The sequence below is a fragment of the Chaetodon trifascialis genome, chromosome 20 (genome assembly GCF_039877785.1).
Source record: "Chaetodon trifascialis isolate fChaTrf1 chromosome 20, fChaTrf1.hap1, whole genome shotgun sequence".
Classification (NCBI taxonomy): domain Eukaryota; kingdom Metazoa; phylum Chordata; class Actinopteri; order Chaetodontiformes; family Chaetodontidae; genus Chaetodon; species Chaetodon trifascialis.
In genome coordinates, this window is record NC_092075.1 from 2,371,756 (window position 1) to 2,392,480 (window position 20,725).

General features: G+C 45.8%; 2 protein-coding genes across 3 annotated transcripts in view; both read left to right on the top strand.

The window, feature by feature from the left end:
- The first annotated feature begins 14 nt into the window (after window positions 1-14).
- Window positions 15-2,139, top strand: LOC139348311 (hydroxycarboxylic acid receptor 3-like). Its single transcript, XM_070988265.1, has one exon. The coding sequence runs from the start codon at window positions 291-293 to the stop codon at window positions 1,383-1,385; it is 1,095 nt and encodes a 364-aa protein (XP_070844366.1). The 5' UTR covers window positions 15-290; the 3' UTR covers window positions 1,386-2,139.
- Window positions 2,140-2,285: 146 nt separating this feature from the next.
- The window catches only part of clip1b (CAP-GLY domain containing linker protein 1b), a 29,056-nt gene continuing 10,616 nt past the window's right edge, over window positions 2,286-20,725 (top strand). The window contains exons 1-16 of one of the 2 annotated variants that reach the window (XM_070988263.1): window positions 2,286-2,401; window positions 4,548-4,739; window positions 5,174-5,554; window positions 5,668-5,801; window positions 6,054-6,178; window positions 6,267-6,468; window positions 7,284-7,481; window positions 7,979-8,082; window positions 8,198-8,258; window positions 9,190-9,294; window positions 10,677-10,838; window positions 11,096-11,191; window positions 12,017-12,074; window positions 12,156-12,241; window positions 14,885-14,959; window positions 19,471-19,577. In XM_070988263.1, coding sequence (XP_070844364.1) covers window positions 4,631-4,739; window positions 5,174-5,554; window positions 5,668-5,801; window positions 6,054-6,178; window positions 6,267-6,468; window positions 7,284-7,481; window positions 7,979-8,082; window positions 8,198-8,258; window positions 9,190-9,294; window positions 10,677-10,838; window positions 11,096-11,191; window positions 12,017-12,074; window positions 12,156-12,241; window positions 14,885-14,959; window positions 19,471-19,577 — 2,003 coding nt within the window. In that variant the 5' untranslated portion in view covers window positions 2,286-2,401; window positions 4,548-4,630. The remainder of the gene's footprint in view (window positions 2,402-4,547; window positions 4,740-5,173; window positions 5,555-5,667; window positions 5,802-6,053; window positions 6,179-6,266; window positions 6,469-7,283; window positions 7,482-7,978; window positions 8,083-8,197; window positions 8,259-9,189; window positions 9,295-10,676; window positions 10,839-11,095; window positions 11,192-12,016; window positions 12,075-12,155; window positions 12,242-14,884; window positions 14,960-19,470; window positions 19,578-20,725) is intronic. The other variant, XM_070988264.1, reaches the window with a different exon arrangement.

The window sequence follows — 20,725 nt, forward strand, 5'->3', positions numbered from 1 at the left end:
TTTCTTTTCTTTTCACGGACTTCTTTTTCAGGCATTTGTTGTGGTCACCTGCTTTATCTCGAGTTAAAGGGCCGCAGGTTACTTGTTTTTCAGACACCTCGCTCGATCCCCGTGAGTGAACCTGTTCCCCTGCATAATAGTTTTCTAATGAGGACGCGCTCCCCTGACAGATAACATTTACAGTTGTTTCCGTGCTCCTCGGGGCCAATTCCATTTCCCCAAAGATAACACGCAGTGCACAGATGTTAACTCCACTTATGAATTAGCATGTTTGTTGGAGAATCGTTTGCATGAGCGCAAACATGATTCCCTACCAAAGAAGTCACCTGTTGCAGCATATTAATGTTGACACTGTACGAGCAGCAGGCCGGCGCTGTGCTTCACTGCCTGTTCAAACAATGAACCTCTCTCAGCCAGAGTGCTGCGCCTTCGAGTCGCCCATCCTGGACCAGGTTTTGCCTCCAATCCTGGTCCTGGAGTTCATGTTTGGACTGATGGGGAACTTTGTCGCCCTGTGGATGTTCATCTTTCACATGGACACATGGAAGCCCAACTCTGTGTACCTGACTCACCTGGCTGTTGCGGACTCCATTGTGCTGTTCTGCCTGCCTTTCAGAGCAGATTACTACAGACGGGGGAAAAACTGGCTCCACGGTGACGCCCTGTGTCGTATCCTGCTCTTTCTGCTGGCGGCCAACCGTGCGGCGGGGATATTCTTCCTCACGGCCGTGGCTGTCGACCGTTACTTTAAGATCGTCCACCCGCTGAACCGGATCAACCGAATGGGCCTGGGCTACGCTCTCTGGGTCTCCCTCGGCCTCTGGGGTCTGATTTTCTTTGCTACTGGGTACCTTCTTGCTGACGAGCACTTCTTTTACAACAGCAACCGAACACAGTGTGAGAGTTTCAACATCTGCATGGGCTTCAGTCCCCTCTCCACCTGGCACAACACTTTCTACGTCGTCCAGTTTTTCTTGCCCACTGTGATCGTCGCGTTCTGCACCATCAGGATTACGTGGCAGCTGAGAAGCAGGACTGTTGACAGAAAGGGGAAAATCAAACGGGCCGTTCAGTTTGTCCTGGCTGTGGCTTTGATCTTTATTACCTGCTTCTTTCCGAGCACTGTGTCACGCATAGCTGTGTGGATCCTAAAGGTGTGGTACGATGAATGCAAATACTTCGAAGAGGCCAACCTGGCCTTCTACACGTCAGTGTGTTTCACCTACTTCAACAGCGTCCTCAACCCTGTTGTGTATTATTTCTCGAGCCCTGCCTTCAGTGGCACCTTCAAGAAGCTCCTGAATAAACTGCTGAGAAGGGACGACGGCGGAGATCAAGCAGGTTCATCTGCGAATGACATTTCCACCGTTCATGGTAGGATATAAAGGCTAGAAAGCCAGGTCACTATGTGTTTCCTGCTAACATTGCAGGGATTCACTAAATTTGGTACAAGAATGAATAATGCATGTCCTGGCTACTGATAAAATCTATTATCCTCGATTGTAACCGAAATATGAACATACGTGTCCTGTGATTCTGAACAACAAAATTACCCACCTGAAATAATAATTAGCAGCTTAGTGTGGTTTACTTGTGTAGGTATTATCTTTGTGAGTGTGGCTGCAGTCTGTTGAAGTAGTTATGAGCCATTAACAGTGAAATGATCTTCAGTTGCAAAGTGACCTGGTCAAATCTGCACTGCAAATGCTTGTAAAAGTCACTGTCAAATAAATGATGTGATGTATATATCCACTTTTTCTCTGTAAGGTAGTTAATGTAATGCTTTGAATTGTCAATCACATCCACTGTGATTCTCTGCCACTCAGTCGAATAATATTTACACTTCAAATCAAATATTATTTAAAGTATGAATCAGTTCAGCAGCAGTTCAGGTTTAGATTGCTGTAAGTAAACTGTCAATCAGCTCCTAAAGCATACATCCACTGCAAAGTGTCTGGACTTTTCTGTGATACCTGAGTCTAGGAAGGTAGTGAGCATGCAGGTAATATCTACGAATACTGTAAAAGCAATGTGTTTTACTCTTATTTTGTGTCATCCTGTGCGCATATATCTTCACGCATTTCAATTCACAGTCTTTGTATCCTGTCACATTTTGTTTTCAATAAATAAACTAAGCATCAGGACAAAAAACATAAATTATTACGATTGTGCTACTTTCCTTTGTGTTTATAAACCGTACTTTATCGTGAAAATCCTCAAATGTACGACCTTACGTTTGGACCCGTGAACGCCTCAAAACTTCCCAAGGTGACGTCATCCTGCGCGAGGCTGGGGCTGGGCTGGGAAAGCGGAGCCGCTGGATAAACATGTAACGGTGAAAGGTGCACCGCACCTACGCACGGCATCCTTAACTGAGACCCAGTTCACCAAAAGAGACCAAGTAAGCTCCCACGACGACTCTCTCCACAGCTGTCTACTTTTATTTGACCGTAATATCACATTAGTTTGCCGTTAGTTGTTTTCGGTTAACCCCGGTTTATGCTTTCTCGCTAACCCGAAGCTAGCTAGCTTTGGCAGCGGGAGCGCATTCCAGCAGGGACCGATGTTCTGGCTATCAGGATACAAAATGTGACTTCATGGAATAAGTTGAAGCACTTACCAATTACATTTTTGACCAAATTAACCTGACATTGTGTAATTAGATGTGTAGGATGCTGAGAAAGTGTTGTGGCGGTTTACACCCAAGTTACTAGCGCCAGAGATGCAGCAAGTAGGAGCCCAGCCCAGACACAAACGCCACGGGCCAGTCTCATCTGTTTGTCACGTAACGCTACAAAAATACTTTAGAAATGCATGGTTGATATATTCAGGGCTGATTGTGTGAGGCTAAAGACAAATACGTGTTAGTCTGAGACGCTACCAGAGACTGTGGAGCCTCAGGATGAGGTTTGACAGCTCGAGGTGTGCTTGTTGTTTTGGTCTGGCGGCACCGGCTGGGCGGGGGGAGCGGCGCTGAGGTAATGTGAACGGCAGACAAGGCTCCTGTTACCTGGCCTTTGCATGGGATGCGCCTGAAACAGACACCCCGTCAGCTGTATTTCCATAAATCCGACTTGTGCGTCAAGACAGATGAAATCAGGTTTTGATTAAATTACAATATAATTCTAGCAAATGGAAATCAGTTTTCAGCCACACGTCACAGTTCAGCATCTACAACACTGTGGTGGCTGCTCAGGTTTCTGGACACCATGGCTGGATTAACCTGCCAGGGGACCCCGGGGCTTTGGGCCCCTCAGCATCAGTTCTTAACTTTACATTTGAATCGCAGATTAGTCTGTTTTTCTGAGAAATAAAATGTTTTATATAGTTAAACATGAAACGGTTAAAAAGTCCTCTGCAGCCTCATCTCTGCTGCAGGCCAGGGCCAAACTGTTGGCAGTTGGGCTGCATTGTGGGTAATGTAGGCGCCAGGTTTTGACAGGGAATAAAAAAGACGTTATCTCTGGTTCTGATTTTGATCCTCTTTGCCACAGTGGGTCTGACATGATAAATCGGAGTAGTGCTCTTAAGTGCAGGGCATGACATGTTGAAAACAGGCTTTACTCTGTGAAGCATAATGTCCGTCCTGACGTAGTTGCACTCAGAGTGAATCATTTGGTTTAACGTGGTCAGGCTGTTGCCCGACACCTACAGGGCCTGCAGGACGAAAACAGCTGATCGTCCAGAGATTGTCTTCCTTTAGTGTCTGAGGTGAGTCTCTCCACATGACGCAGGGTCAGCTGGACTTCACATTTATTACGTGGGAGGGAAATAAACAGCTCGGTAATAAACGGTAGCTTGTGACATCCAGGAGGAGGTGTTGAGGACGGTCTGGAGAGCGTTATTGTCCCAGAGTGTAATGTTCGGAGGCCTCGCTCAGGCGCAGCAGCTCTCACAGAGGTGCTATTGTGGTGACGGGTGGAGTAGCAGCAGAGCTCATAAAAACTATTCCGTTGCGTTGGAAGTTTTCATATTTTATTCTTTGACAACACTGAATCGTTGTCATCACGGTTGCATAACTGTGACTCATTGTAGTCAGGCCTAAACCATAAACTATCTCACACCTTCAGCTGGTAGCAAACACAGCTGCTCGACTTTAAACAAACACCAGAGGACGAGATCAGAGACAGCCTCGTTTTAGGATCCGTCCACGGGTCAGTTTTTGAATGATTCGACCATGTAGGCCTTGAAAATCAGATTTTTATCAATTGATTATTTGGTTGTTAAAGTAGATAAATTGTTTATTTTTAAAGCAGAAGTGCTTTAAATTCACTGGTATCAGCTTCTCTGTCTTGTACCTTTGAGTTTCGGACAAAAAAGATGTCTGAGCTTTTGGAAACTGCGATGGACATTTTTCACTCTTTGCTGACGTATAGACAAAATGATCATTCAATTAATCAGGAAAATAATCAGCAGATTAGTTAAAGATCAGCTTACAGACGCCTGCTCAACCATCACATTTGAATATTAGCTACTAAACAGTGACAGAAACAATCATATGTTCTGTACTTTGATTGATTTAGGGGACATTTTCTTTGGTTTTCCAGCTCTCCTCCATCGCACTGGGACTTTGTGGGGTGGTGGGGAAGGCCTAGTCCCCTGCCTTGATCAGGCCAGTTCCCACCTACCCATGGACAAACAAGGAGCCATGAGTACACCATGCAAGATCAGCGGGCTCAAACCCCCCAGTAAAATAGTCCGTCCGTCCGTGGTGCCATCAAAGACATCTCCATCCTCTGGTGAGAAATTATTGAAAGAATTTACTCAGTCATGTACCTCAGCAGGTATTAGTGGAAGAAGTGATATCATGCAGCTCTGAAAACGGGATGATATGTTGTGATTTTTGCTCTGAGGGACCGTTAAAGCCACAGCAGGGTGCCGGTCTGATAGCAAAATCCATCTTTAATCAGCAAGCAGCTGCGTACGGCCGAGACCCTGGACCTCGTCCTCCGACTTCTCTGTGACGAGGAGGCAAAAATAAAAAATAATCTGCTTTGAGGGATTAAATGAGCATCAGAAAAAGTGCTTTTTTCACAGAGAATAAAATCTGATCCCTTGTTTTATCTGGTGTTTCAAAAAAGTAGTGGTATCTCGGTAGCCTTGGTAGCAAACACACCTCGTGATGGTCAACAAGGAGTGAACAGAGGTTATTAAAGCGTGACTGTGATTGCAGGTACTCCAAAGCCAGTTCCTCCTGAGAAGTCCCCCGCCACCGTGGCCTCCCCGACCCAGGAGGGAGGGGCAGACTTTCAGATCGGAGACAGGGTCTGGGTCAATGGCAACAAGCCCGGCTACGTGCAGTTCATCGGGGGCACGCAGTTTGCCCCAGGCCAGTGGGCGGGCATTGTGCTGGACGAGCCTATCGGGAAGAACGACGGGTCTGTGGCGGGGGTCCGGTACTTCCAGTGTGAGGATGGGAAGGGGATATTCACGCGGCCTTCAAAGCTATCCAAGACAGCGCTGCCAGAGAAGGAGGCGAACGGGAGGCAGGCCAGTCCGGCACCTGGAGCCCCTGCAGCGAGCGAGTCTGCACCTGCTGGCACTACCTCAACCGGTAACGGAGAAAACACAGGAAACGTGGACGCTGGGATGTTTCTCAGCGAAGCAAAGGCAGTGTTGTTTGCCAGGTCTCAAATCAGAACACTGAAAAAGGTTTTCTTTGTTCAGCTCAGGGCGTCGGCATAAAGACGAGCGCTACGTTGAACCGAATGCTCACGTCCAGCGAGTCGGTGTCGAACCTCTCAGACACAGAATCCATGAAGAAGAACAAGAGGGAGCTGAGGCTGGGAGACCGTGTGCTGGTGAGGAGCTCGACGGCGTTCCAGCCTCAAACAAATATGCTTCTCTAGGCTGCACATAAGCTAACTTAGACAAGGAAGAGTTTGTTTATGTGTCTTGCACAGATTGGGAGTAAAACACACGACTCCATTAGGAAACATCATCACATTAACCACAGTGTAAAGAAGGGGCTGTTTGGAGAGAGCTAAGAGCTTAATTGTAAATAGAGGAAAAAAAGGACTAATCTGATTAATTTTTATATTTTTTTTGTGTAGGTTGGTGGTACGAAGGCAGGAGTGGTCCGCTTTCTGGGAGAAACAGACTTCGCCAAGGGAGACTGGTGTGGAGTGGAGCTCGATGAACCACTTGGCAAGAACGACGGAGCTGTAGCGGGGACCAGGTAAAGACCGCTGCCGAAGGATGAATGTATGATACCAGTTTAACCTGAACCAGCTGGTTTCAGCCGGTGCACCCTCTCCTCCTCTCAGATACTTTCAGTGCATGCCCAGGTACGGTCTGTTCGCTCCCGTCCACAAGGTGACACGCATCGGCTTCCCCTGCACCACACCCACCAAGGCCAAGAGCTCACGGAGGAAGTCCGGCCTGAAGAGGAGCCCGAGCGCCTCCTCCATCAGCTCCCTCAGCTCCGCCACCTCCTCGGTCAGCGGTAGGCCCAGCCGAGCAGGACTGGTAAGAGTCGCGCTGTGCTGACACGCTGTGTTCGCTGCTCATGTGACACATCACTTCACTGTGAGTCTGAAGTTGTGTAAAGGTTGGAAATTCACCTGAACACAACAGGATATCTTCAGGGAATTTCTTCAAGTTTGGCACAAACGTTCATTTGGACTCGAGATGGAACTCATCAAAGGTCAGAGTGACCTTTGATGAGTATTTAGTATTTAGTATTAGTATTTGTTCAGTCATAAAATGCTCAGACTGAGCGTCCCTGTGAAACTCTCAGTGACAGCGTTTAATGTGTCGTCCAGTCGGCTCTGAGCAGTGCAGTATGTGCTTGTAGGGCTACAGCATGATATGAAAATAGATGAACTTTTTTAACCCTGCTGGTGGCACGGCTTCAGGAATGGCAGCACAGTCTGTCTGTCAGTCAAACCTCAGTAAGTTCAAACATTCATGGTCCCCAGAGGATGAATCCCTTTACTTTTCCTCTCGCGCCACCACGAGGTTCACGTTTGTGGTTTGTGGTTTTCCTCAAAATGTATTTGGAAAAACAAACTAGTAGTTTATAAACAGAGACAGGGTTTCATAAAGGGGCCTCACTGTGTTGGCTGCAAATCAGTGTCTGAGCTAATTCACTCCTTTTTAATCAAATGATCCTATTTGGAAAATTCTCCATAGTGTGACTGAAAATGGGCTTAATGTTAATTCAGATTTTGTTCTTTTTCTGGCACCTTAACCTCATTCTGCTCTTTCGTATTTTGCCTCCACGCACCCTCAGGACCTCTGACGCAGTTTAAACACTGTTCTGTTCACTGTGCCTCCTCCAGCTGACGGAGACATCCGCCCGCTACGCCCGCAAGATTTCTGGCACCACAGCGCTGCAGGAGGCTCTGAAGGAGAAGCAGCAGCACATCGAGCAGCTGCTGGCGGAGAGAGACCTGGAGAGATGCGAGGTGGCGAAGGCGACCAGCCACGCCGGGGAGGTGCAGCAGGAGCTGACTCTGCTGAGGAAAGGACGGGATCAGGTCTGACACACGCTCACGTGGAGCGGTCGAACATGAACACGTGCACACAGCCATTAGAAAAAAGAAATGGCTTATCTATTTTAAATAAAGTGTTGCTATGTGTCCTGTGTCTGCAGGATGTTACTCTGAGCATCTTCTTAAGACCATAATATGTCAGACTTTGTGAGTTTGCTTTGCTTTTTTTTATTTGAAAGGTTTAATCCAGTTTGAAATTTCACAAAAATTTCTGTGGGGTCCAAAATCTCACATCCTCTGAAGCTCACAGTCATCCTGTCAGCGGTCGCTCAAGACAGAGGAAGCTCCAGAGGCAGGCCTCTCGGTCTCTTCTTGGTTCCTCCTTTTGAAAGTTCAGCTCATTAATCACTCACTTAGCTCCTCTTTTGTGGCCGGCCGGGAAGGGAGCGCAAGCACTGTTGACCTCTGCCCCATTTCAGCCTTAAATCTTGAAACTGAGGCAATGAAAACGACTGACATCACTGCTGCTGTGTGTGTCGTAGTATGCAGTGGAGATGGAGGCAAAGCTGGATCACCTGCGTTCACTGGTGGAGGCGGCAGATCGAGACAAGGTGGAGCTGCTCAACCAGCTGGAGGAGGAGAAGAGGTGGGTGGTCGGACTTTGCCTGCACATGATATCGTTAAAGTGTGGACGGTTTCATTCTAATAAATACAGTAAAGATGCTCTTGGAGGAAATGTTGTCGTTGTTCCTGTTTGACAGAAAAGTGGAGGATCTGCAGTTTCGTGTGGAGGAAGCATGCATCACCAAAGGAGACCTGGAGGTAACTTGAGGTTATATAATCCAGCTCTCAATTAAACATATTCTCTGTCTCACTCGAGCTATAAATGTCCCGCTTGTCAGACTGATGCTGTCTCACTGAGATTAATGTGTGAATTATTGACAAACTCGGTGAATAGTGAACTTATTTTACATTATCACTCCCACTTATTTCTTATGAAAACCAGTCAGGGTCATGTCGACCTCGAGCCGTCCTGTGTGCTTCTGTTCCTCCTGTTAAACACCACGTTAACTTTAAAGTGCTGAAGAAATCGGCCACTAACTTGCGCTGCATTGCATTTTCCTCTAAAAATAAGAGCTGCTGATTAAATCAATTATTCTTTCTCAGGTTTTTCCTTTTCCTGCACTCTTTTAATCATTCATTTGCTTTCTTGTTCAGACACATCTTTCTTCCTGCTCCTTTTATTTATTCATTCATGCTTAATTCATTCACCCTCCCTCTCAGACCCCCCCCCGCTGCACTTTGAATCACCATCCTCTCGACATCTTTTCACCCACACGCCCGTTCTTCAAATCTGTTTTTGTCCTGCCTCGCCTTCAATCTTCTTGTGCGCTTTCATCTTCCTCTCTTGTCTGCATCCTCTTCACTCTTCAGAGGAATTACTGCCTGAATTAGTCTCCTTCAGCTGCTGGAGTACAAGCAAACAAGTGGCAATAGAAGAGGAAGAAGAGTAACCGAGAGTCAGAACGAGACGATTGAAATAGTTACCTCGGGATATTCCTCCGAGCAGAACGAGTGAATAATCTTTTCCTTTGTTCAACTGATGTGATGGAAATGCTGGAAACCATCAGTGCTCTCGTTCTTACTGGCCTTCTCTTTAAAGTCTTGTCTTCTCTCTGTTCGTGGCACAAAGCTGGCATGTCAGTGTTGCATTGGTGTTTGTTCTTCTCTTCCCGCTCTCTCTTACTAACAGACGCAGACCAGACTGGAGCATGCCCACATAAAGGAGCTTGAGCAGAGCCTGCTCTTTGAAAAGACCAAAGCTGAAAAACTCCAGAGGGATTTAGAGGACACTAGGGTAATGCTGGCAGTCCCGGTCCCACGGCGGGACTGAGTCATGTGCTTTTCCCCACCAGGTTTAATAACGATGCACAGAATGTGTTGAAGGAGCCGCAGCCTGCAAACTTAATGCAGATTTATCTCAAGTTTCTTCCCCCGTGGCCGAGTTAGACGTATGCAGGCACATTAACATCTCATTGGCCTTGAGCTTCTCTAATAACCCAGGTCTATCATACTCAGAGTGACGCATGTTTGCATGAAAGTTTTTGTTTTTAAATAGAGTTTAGAAATGCCTGTGCTTCTGACGATGCCGGCCCTCATTTTTCTTCTCCGCAAATCCCACGAAAAGTCCAAAACCAGCGATGTTCGTCCGTCCTTTAACTTCCCTGCCCGCTCTGCTGCACTCAGTAGGACGCCCATCGGATCCAGGTAGATGTAAAACAGCTCGCACATGGGTAGTTTCTTCTTCTAAATAGGCTCAGTAGTTTCAGAAAACAGGTGGTGGCTGTAGTTTCTGCAGAAAAGTGCATTTGTTGGGGACTATTTTCAGCAGCGCAATAATCCCCTTTCGGTGCTGTAGTGAGTATTTACTGCAGCAGGAGGTGAAGGAACGTGTCACCCAGTCCAGCAGTGTGTCTCCTTGAGGTGGTTTTGTTAGTTTCTGGACAGTAATGCAGCTCAGCGGCGCAGAGGAAGGACACACATCAGCCTGTGATGCACAGATTATCGTCAGGAGCGATATTCGCTGCAGGTTTTGACCTTTTCATGGGATTCATTGACAGTAAGAAAAATGTACAACACTGCCATCCTCTGCCCTTTAACCAGAAGGTCTGACCTTTGACCTCAAAGTCAAAGTCTCCTGCAGTAAGAGAGCAAATCCCAACCGGCACCAGATTCTCTCTGGGAGGTCGAAACGAGGCCTGACGAGTCAGTTATCAGTCACAATAAGTTTAATTAATAAATTGAGGATGTTGCTGAAGGTTGATCCAAACTCTACCAGGTGTTTAGCAAGTAAAAACTTAAATTCTTTGTCACATTATGAGGGATTAACCACAGGCACTTTTTTTTGGAGTATGTTGTCTTAAATTTTAACATCTAATTTTATTTTAATATCTAACTTTTGCTGGAGCTCAGTTAAGCTTGTCAGCGAAGCTAAAATGTCAAACGTGAGCTAGTTCCAGCTTCATTAATTCAGGATTTTCTGCTTTTCTCTTCATAATATACTTGGAAAATAAATTAAAATACATTTTTCACAATTTTCTCATGTTTTATAGACAAAACACTGAATGAAGACATAATTGCTAATGAAAATTCTTGTCAGTCTTCCAGCACCGCTCTCCTCTCTCCGCTCTCCTGCCTCCTCTTTGCCTTCATGCCTCCCTTCTACCTGCTCCGCTGCAGGTGGCCACGGTGTCTGAGCGCTCCAGGATCATGGAGCTGGAGCGGGAGGTGGCAGACCTCCAGCTCAGGCTCCGGGCGTCCCAGCAGAAGGAGGACGCCGTGTCTCTGTCCCAGCAGCAGATCAGCAGCCTCAAGGCTCAGGCGCAGTCTCAGGAGAAAAAGGTTGGTGTTCAGCTGGGCCTGAGCAGCAGCGGCGTGGTGTAAAATGGATTATTCATTATTGTCACATAATTTATGGCATGATGTAAAACTGAACTGAAAATAATGCTGTAATTTCTGTTTTACAGTCCTCCTTTTAGCCCCTCGTGTAAATGAGCGTACGTCCTTATTATGTTGAGGCCACTGATGATGCATAATTCATGGCTGTGCTCAGGTGTACATGTGTTTACTGTACGCTCCATACTGTGTGTCCTCGACAGATCAGTGAGCTGAGCGTCGACGTGGAGAGCAAACAGAAAGAGCTTCAGTCTGTGCAGCAGGAGAAGAGCTCGCTGGAGCAGCAGCTCACCGGCCTGGTAAGAAAGGATAACCGCAAATAAACAGGAAGGAAACATGGAGCCTCTCACATTTCTGCCCTCGCCTGTCCGTTAACAATCAGGATTTTGGGCTTTTAAAGCAGACCTTGTTAGCTTCAGTGAATGTGATGACAGTCTTCCATCTCAGTCTCGAGTATCAGTCACAGCAGCAGTCCTCTCTGATGCAACTGTAACACCTCAACACAGCAGCAAGGCTTAATTGACAGCTTGCTAAGCCCCGCCTCCTGTAGTCACTGTTTCTACAATCTTTGATTTCGCACAGGACTGATCGACAAGTGCCTGTTTTATCAGCGCTGAGGCTAGCTAGCCAATGACGCTAACATTAGCTCCACGAGTTGGTTGTAAAGAATCTCAACAGCTGACGTTTTAACTTGTTTTGTAAAAAAAGCCTTAAATACACACCCGATGGCTTCATGCATGACATCTAAAAACCCTGAAGTTTTCTGCACGTCTTCCAGCAACGTGCAGCCGAATCAGGTGCAAAGCTGGTTCATCACAGTATTCACATTTTAGAAACTGGGTGGATTTTTTGGCATGAGTCTTATTAAAACACTTGATAATGTTCTGTGTTTTCCATAATGAAGTGCACGTCTGTGAGGGTCTGATCTGTAGCTGTAGATTTGTTTATTTTCTCACCGTGACGTGTTTTGCTCGCGGGCATCGTGAAAATGGCCTCATTAAGAGAAGAAGTTGATCCGCAAACCTCGCATGTTTCCAGCCATTCCTCTGCGCTTAGCTCAAGGTACAAGAATGTTACCATGTAAGCGATTAGCTCGAAGTCAAGCCGACGTTTCTCCGCTGCAGAGACAAAAGCTGGAGGTAGCGGAGGAGGAGAACAGGAAGACGGCGAGGACCATGCAAGGTAAACAAGTCGCGCGCACCTCAGCTGCGTTTGATGTTTTTGTGTAAAGATGATGGTCATGGTGGATGTGTTTCCTGTCAGAACTGGAGCTCAGTGTGGAGCAGTCAAAGAAAGACTACCAGCAGCTGAAGGAGGAGAGTCAGTGCAGAGAGACGGAGCTCACACAGGTAGGCTCACACGTGGACATTTTGAAGTTTTTCCATTTTCTGTGACTTTATACTTTTTACTCCACTGCGTTTAAATGTTTTCTCAAGCAACTTTAAATCCTGCACTGATGCATCAGTATTAAGAATCTAATGATAATTATAATAATAATAATAATAATAATAATAATATGTCAGTCACAGGGTACATTTTACTGATAAAACATCTGTAGTTTTACTTGAGCCTCTAATAACTGATTGTTTTGGTCATTTTGAGGTTCTTGGGGTTTGTTAGCCAACAGTTGCTAATTTACACTTTCAGCAGCACCATGAGTCGTCTGTGTGTCACCTGATGAACTGAAGTCCAGTATTCACTCTGTTTTAGCTCCGTTTATCTGGCTCTTCAGCTGCTAAATGCTCCTCGCTAGCTTCAACCTGTTTCTGCAGGTAGCTGACAGCGTTTCTTTGACGGCTTCTTCTCTGAAAGCGCCCTTGACGTCATTCTCATGCGGACAGTCTGCTTATTGTTGTTGCTTATTGCTGCGCTGCACGCAGAAGAGGCTGAGAGCGGGGGTCTCCGAGCAGAGCTGAAGTCACAGCTCCGACTGCTGCGAACCGTCGGATAACATTTGTAGACGATGAATCAGTGTGTTGGCATTTGCTGATTCTCACCAAGATAGCTCAGTCTGCTTCTGGCTGTTAACAGATTTCAGCAAATTATTTGTGGTCTTCTCGGAGGGAAACGATGAAAACGTGACAAATGAGCAGTTAAAAAAGTCCGTCCGTCCTTATGTAACCGACCTTTGCGGTGTGTTTTCATGCAGACTTGGTGAAGCTCCCTCTCTGAAGCCTCGGGCTAATTCGATGTTGTTAAAACATTACTAACACACACATGCACACGTTCCTTTCATTCCCTGTTTGGGTTTGAGGAGTCTCTGCACCAGTCTTCTTCTTTTATTCAGGCTTTCACCGTTTTTGCAGAGTCTCACTGAGATTTGCTCAAGTGTGAAATCAAACTTTTGCCACGATCAGACGGAGCCGCCTGAAAACGAGTTTACAGTCAGAGAACATACAAGACATGTGGAAGAATAAAATGTTTGAAGTTTTAAAGTAACAAACAGTTTTTAATAAAATGTATTTATTTATGGAGCCTTTATTGAATTTTGAGAAGTCCCTTGAGATTAAACTCTGTTTTTGGAGGGAGACCTGGCAAAGATGAAGACATGGAACAACAGATCCATGATGGAAGATTCATCGTAGGAATAGGAGGAATATGAGAGCTTTAAAGCATTAAGCTGAAGTGCGTTCTGAAGGTTATTCCTTAACCAGAGCGCAGAGCAGGACGAAGACGTTAAGAACATTGAAAACATAAACAGTGCAGCTTTTGAAGCATTTTAATGAAAGGGTTTGCAGAGGAATTGGAAATGCTTTGACTGTATTTGTTAGATGGTAAAAATACCCAGTCTGTTTCGTTAAGGAATGAAAATGGCTGATTTTGTTTACAGTAAACACTCTGAAGGTTACCTTTAAAGCCCCACAGAGTCCACCTGAACGGACAAACCAAGCGCTAACTCTGGAGAGCGCCTTCCATCTTCTTATGTTGCCTGAAGGCCACCGTAGTTTCTCCTGCATGCTTGTAAAGGGAGGGCTGAGTGTTCAGTTGCTTGCAGTCTGCAACCTCACCACTAGATGCCACTAAATCCTGCACGCTGGACCTTTAAGCACTGCTGCCAAATACTTCCCACCTTTCATACTGACTGGTACGTCGGTGCCTCCTCCGTGTACCTTTAGTCAAATTCATTGGTGCGTTTGAAGCCACCCAAACACTCATTTAATATTCATGAACTTGTGTTTCTGCTCGTCACTGTTTTCGCTCATTGTCTTTGCAGCGGCTGCATAAATGGAGTGGTGAACAAAAGAAAGAGTGCAATCACAGGTTACAGCTTCCAAGAGAGGATTTTGTTCTCTTTCCCTGGAGTCAGAGCTTTCATGCTTCCTGCTCTCGCTTCACGGAGCTCGTCACAAATGGATTTAAAAGTGAAGCAGCTGAGCGAGCTTGAGGCTGCCTCAGCAAAGAGCTTCGTTTTTCAGCCAAGATTTCTGGTGACCTCTGATCTCTCCTGTCTATGAATAGAACGCTGGTCTTTAACTGCTAATGTCCGTTTTCACGAGAGTGACTCAAAAATGTGAATTTTTATATTAACAGTGCATCAAATTACAATGTGCAGCGTGAAACGGGACTCGTGTCACGTGTCAGCAGACTGTTGTCTTCAGAGAAAAAGCTGTAAAAAAGCAGCAAACAGGTGGAGAGTAGCTGGTGAACAAAGGGACCAAAAACAGCTAAAAGAGAGAGAATATTGGACTTACATTCATCAGCTTAATAAGATGTTGATGTGTCGCAGTTACGTTTACAGCTTGTTTCTACTGTCCCCAACAGACAAAATGACAGTTAATACAGCTTTCAATGTTTCCTAATTCATAAAGACAGTAAGGAAAAAGTTCACAACATGCTGAAATAACCCCAAAAACAGATGCATCCTAATATAAAAAGCCAGATAACAAAGAATGATCTCTTATGCTTTGTTTTTTGCCATCAGTAGAAAAGCATTTGACATACATATATTAGCACATTAGCATGGAGCTAAATTCTGTCAATATGTTTTCCAGGCTGCTGAAAAGGCAGAGGGTACGGCGCTGCTGCTTGAGCAGCTGACCAATGAGAAGAAGACGCTGGAGACGCAGGTGAGCAGAAGGCCCTGATGGAAAACATGTGAGGTGACGTTCAGCTGGAGCAGAAGGCTGTAAATACCCACTGTCTCTGAAGTAACCACGCTCATGTTTAGTTCGTACATTCTTCTTCTCTTGTCTTTCATAACAATTGAGCGTTTGCTAAGCCCCGCCTCCCTTAGTTACTGCTGCTCCGCCTGTCAATCTCTCTTCTCTCACACAGTGTCCAGTTCACAGTGATAAACTCAGAAATTCAGAATAGTTTTTGAAACAGTTTCAGGTGTAAACAAAGAAATGACATCTGTAGCTATCCAACGTATTAAGCTAGCATTAGCTCCATGATTTGAACTCTATCTCAGGCTGACTTTTCAGGTGACCATATGTGTTAAAAGACTGATGCTGAAGCTGAAGTAGAAGGCGAGTTGGTAAACATCCTCAAATCCTCAAAGAGCAGTACGGAGCTGCTAACGTTAGCCTGAACTCTGATACTGTCTCAGTGAGGACCAGCTCCCATGCAGCGTGGAAGCACTCAGTGGATGTGTTAGTCATGAATGGAGCTATTTTTAACACAAACATAATGTAGTGGACTCGTCACCTTCTGTTTCTCCTTCAAAGTAAAGACTTTAGACGCTCGTAGCAGCAGACAAACACACTGTGAGAGCAGCTCCTTACACTTACTACAGCTCCAAGCACACTGCGTCAGCGTGTGGAGGATTCACGCATGCATGTAAGCTCAGCATCTGCAGCCTGGAGGGTTTTTATTATGTGTTCACGTCAGGATTCCCACGCTGATCGCATGCGACTGAGCCCCCGTCATCGCATGTAAGCAGCCGTGCATGAACTCCCGCGGACCATCCCTCTCTTTATTCTGTCTCACGGCCATCTGTAGCTCCGTGCTTTGATCAGTTCGACTCCTCTAACCGCGGTCACCTGCAGCCGTTCGTTCACTCTGCTGCCGTCTGCCGCCTGCAGTCACCTCCAGCTGCCTGCGAGCTCCAGATGTTGAAATGGATCGCAGATTAGAGCGGGAGATAGAGACCGGATGTTAATGCGCTTTCTTTGTGGTCGTGTCTGTTTTAGCCATCCCAGGGACTTCTCAAACCTTTCACAGGCAGCATATTTCAGCGCCTCTTGATCAGTTAAGGCGGTGATTTAAGGAGGAATGAAATCAGTTTTGAGAGTGCTGCAGGTGTTTTTCCCAAAAAAAAAGAGAATATTCAGCATTCATGAGCAGTACAGTAGTAGCACTAGTGGTATATTAACATGTGTTTGATATTTGTAGTTGTGCAGCCAGTAGATTTAATTGGGAGCACCAATATGCACCAAAAATGCTCCCAAAGTAAATACTTTCCAACTGCTGTTTGTGTAAATCCTGCAGGTTTTTATATAATGTGAGCTTTGTCAGAATAAGCAGAAAAATATGCACATTTAATTTAACATCAAAGTTATTACTAACTGAAATGTTCAAGCTCACTTAAAGACTGCAAGCAGAGGCAAAGGACGACGCAGAGTATTCAAAGGAAGGAACAACAGACTGTTTGTTACGCTTAAAATGTGCTTTAAGGAAACTGGAGGGATCAGCAGAACGTGAGCGCCATCAAAAATGAAAGATGTTATTGCAGCTACAAACGAGAGGAGGAATTCAGTCTCTGTGGAGCAAAACAGACACAAACACACACGCTGAACAGCTTTTATTTATTTATTATTCATGACGTCTGCCTCTCCGCTCAGTGCTCGGCCATGTTGCTGTAGGCTGTGATGTAATGCTGCACATGTCGGAGTGTGTGTGTGTGTGTGTGTGTGTGTGTGTGTGTGTGTGTGTGTGGCGATGCCTGGCTGGACAGAACATTGCTTTAGTTAATGAACGGTTGACTTGAGATCGGCCTCTTGTCCTGTGCTGCCACACATCTGTTGGATCTGCAGCTGGAACGATGTGACGAACCGACCTCGTTAGATTATCGTGACTCCTTCAAAATCATTACGACTAAATCAAGATCAATTCATGGATTAATCAACTGATCAGCTCATGCAGCTGTACTTGTAGAAGCTGTCGGGTAGTTTAATCTATATCAAAACATCCTGTTTTAGAAATTCTTTGCATGTCTTGTGTGGAAAAATCTTAATTTGCAAACTGACTAGAGAAGAAGTAAAAAGTACAATATTTCCATGTAGTGTACTGCAGTAAAAGTAGAAAGTGGCATGAAAAGAGTGAAGTACAAGTACCTCAGATTTGTATTTAAGTATTGTACTGTAGTACAGGTTTGTAGCATCTGAATTGATCAATCCACACATGTTTTTGTTGTTGTTGGGTTTAGCGTCTCAGTGGTGGTTATTTGCTGGTTGTTTTCACAGTTTTCTGTTTTATAGACCAAATTATTAACTGTGAAACTAACCGACAGATCACTCGCTAATGAAAACACTCGTTCCTCGCAGCGCCGCGTCACTAAAACAGGGACAGGATGGTTGTTTTCATCGGACCTCGTCCTGTAAAGCACTCCGGCTGATTCCTCTGTGTGCTGTGATTCATGTTAAACACTGTGACCGAAAGGTCCGGAGTGTGTGTGCTGGAGTGCGAGGAGACTGCGAGCAGCAGAAAGGTGGCGGGAGGGGGGACCAGGGGGTCCTGGGAGGAGCTTACTGGGGCTTACATAATGGAAGTGCTCGGCTTCTTTAACCTAACCGTGAGAGAGAGGGAGGGAGGGAGGCTGCTCGGGCGACGCGCTCTCCATTTCCCTCTCGCTCCGTGCACGGCGGGGGATGAGCGCTGATGCTTTATTGATGCCCAGCTCGTGTTAGTCTGTGCACGCTGCTGCATCGGCTGCAGACAGAAGGCGACGGCGGGCACAGCAGCAGCAACGCACCGCGCTAGCAGGTGAACATAGGCTGAAATCCAGCAGTGCTGAGCTGTGCAGGCATGGACATAGCTGCTCTGCATCAGGGTTACTCCAGTAACATCTACTCGCCTCACTACCAGGTAGGACGTCTGCCGGAAAACCTCATTTTTCAAGGACGTTTTTCTGTCACTGTGAGCAGGAAGAGCTGCTGCTGTTTCTCCTCTGATTGGCTCTCACAAATGACTCTTTTCCCTGCTGCTGATGTGAGATTTCATGGTCCAGCCGATAACCTGTGTGTGTGTTTCTGTGTATGTTTATGTGTGTGTGTGAGCATGCTCTGTGGACTTGATCTCACTTTGGGGGTGCAGATGAATATAAAGAGTCAGAAACTCCTGCAAACACACTTCGCAGTGCTTTAATGTGCCAGCAGAACTGCAGGCGGCTTCCTGTGTGAACCGTTGCTCATGAGCTTTTTTCTCAATGTGAAGGCATTGATTGAAAAGTCACGCTTGTTAATTAATTATTGACGTTTGCTATTTTAAAGCCGCACGTGTCGCGGTTTGAACGATTCACGAGATGTTTGGGATCCCGAACATCCGGCTCGAATGAGAAAGTTTTCGTGAGGTGAAGTTGGAGGAACTGACGTCGGCGGAGCTTCTATTTTTAATTTCACGTGGATTGAGCGCTTTCTGCTGACTCATCGCCAGCATCGAGGCCTGCAGGTTCACGAATGACCCAAAACTTCTGTCTGAGTGCAGCTTTTGCTCAGACGTAAAAGCTTTTGAACGAGATGTGGGAATGCGATGTTAAATTGTTTCTGGTGTTTAATAACGATGAGTTGATTGACTGATTAGTGGGTCGTTTGTGACTACAGACAGTGGAGAGATGAGATGTAACAAAGGTCTCTGTCCAGACGTGAACCAGGGAGGTCAGAGTTCATCGTCGGCGCTTTAACTCCCCAGCTTTGAGTGTCGCCCCAGTCAGCAACTATTTTGCTAATTGATGAATTCTTTAATAATTTTTTTGCAGAAAATGTTGGATAATCCCGATGAAATCAGCTGTTTTACAAGAGCAGTACCAGCCTTGATGAACCCCTTTGTTCGGGACACATCGTGAGGACATTTTCTCTGATGTCCGTCCGTAAATTCACTTCAGAACTTGCTTGCGAATCATCACATTATTATGTTTTCTTCAGTGTTGGAGTGATCCGGTGATTGTCGTCTGTATGTTGACGGTTACGCTGCAAACAGGAAGTGCTAGCAGCTGATTCAGCGTACTTTTAATGGATTCGACGAGCTCTTGAGCTCCTGGTGGCTTTAATTATCTCTGCTGTTGTTTTGCTTACCAAGTCGGCCTTCGTGTTGGCATTTGCTGGAGTCTCGTCTGTCAAACTCTTTAAAATATGAGGACAGACAGGATTTGACTTGAAGGAGGTTCAACAAAAATTAGGATCACATTCAGGGTTTAAATCACTGACCAGCACAGGTGATGTTAAACTCACCTCCCGTCCCCCAGAGGAATGAATCTGCTCCAAATGGGACTTAAGTGCTGCAGCATTTAATCTGTGCATACACCATTAAGATGAGCGAAAGAGGAAAATGATCCCTGCTGGACTCTCCTTTGCTGTTCTAACTTGGCTTTTATATATTCTTAATGACCCTCTTCCCCCCGTCTGTGTCTGCTCATCTTCAGCTCGAGGCTTTGAAACAGCAGAACTCCAAATACCAGGAAGAGCTGAGTCTGTCGAAGGAGCGCAGCAGCACAGAAAACCAGCGAATCGGCGTCCTCTGCAAGGAAATGTGAGTACTGAGGATAACTAATGTGTTTTTTCCTGGTCAGCCTGGGTCTCCTCTAAAGGTGACCCCAGTCAGCCAGTTCATCAGACTGGTGTGGTGAATTTGTCCTGCGGGGTCTACAGTGTGCTGGTGATTAAAAATCCAGTCTGTAATTCAGCACAAAGAAAGGACAAACGTTTAATTGCTTTCAGATAGTATAATTATGTAAAAGTGTCTGCGTTGGTCTAACACTGAACTGTCAAATGTGTTATTAAGGTGGCTCCATCCGTAACTCTCCAGAGAGATGCTTCCACTTGTAAATATGCTATAAATTGCCGTGTGAAGGCCATAATTAGCCAGAGGGTTCTATTATGTGATTATGCATAAGATGGTGGAGTGGAGTACAATGCACGACAATAATAATAATCACAGTGAGGAAGCCCCCTCGGGTATTGTGGCTTCCATATAAACATTTCTAAACCATGAATCCTCCCTGGAAATGTTTGTTTAAAATGCCGTAAATCCTTTAGCTGCTCGTTTTTAAATGCACGTTACAGTTTTCAGACTTCCGGATGTACTGCTCCTCCTCTTCAGGCCTTTGGTTTCCATTCTTTCCTGTTGTTTAATCCATCACAGCGAGCAGCTCGTCGCCAAAGCTGCATTTTTATTGCGTGGGAACCAGTGTGGGGCAGTCGGAGAGCTCCACAGGAGTCAGATTTCTCCTCTTTTGGTTGAAAACTGCCTCCGTCTGCCTCCACCAGCTGCACCGGGTGAACACATGCTGCTCCGGCCTCTGTGCAGATCACATCGATACCAAACTGATACCAATCATCCATCAAACTCCCAGTCAGACAGCAAACAAGCAGACCCCCCAACCCGTTACTATGAATTATATAAATACTGTATTTCAGAATACTGAGACAAGTAATCAGATTACTGTAACACATTACAAAGTAATGATGACGAGCTGAGCCAATCACAGTGATGCACAACAACGGTGGCTTAACTATGGCGGAGCAGCAGGACGTGAACAGCACGTTGTGTTTTCTAACAGTTAATCAGTGCAAAGATGTTAGAAATCAAAGTGTTTCGCTGAAGATGTTTATAGGAACGAAGAAATTGATGATTGAAATGAGGGCGTGACGCACAGGATCAATAAACTCCGGTGTCTC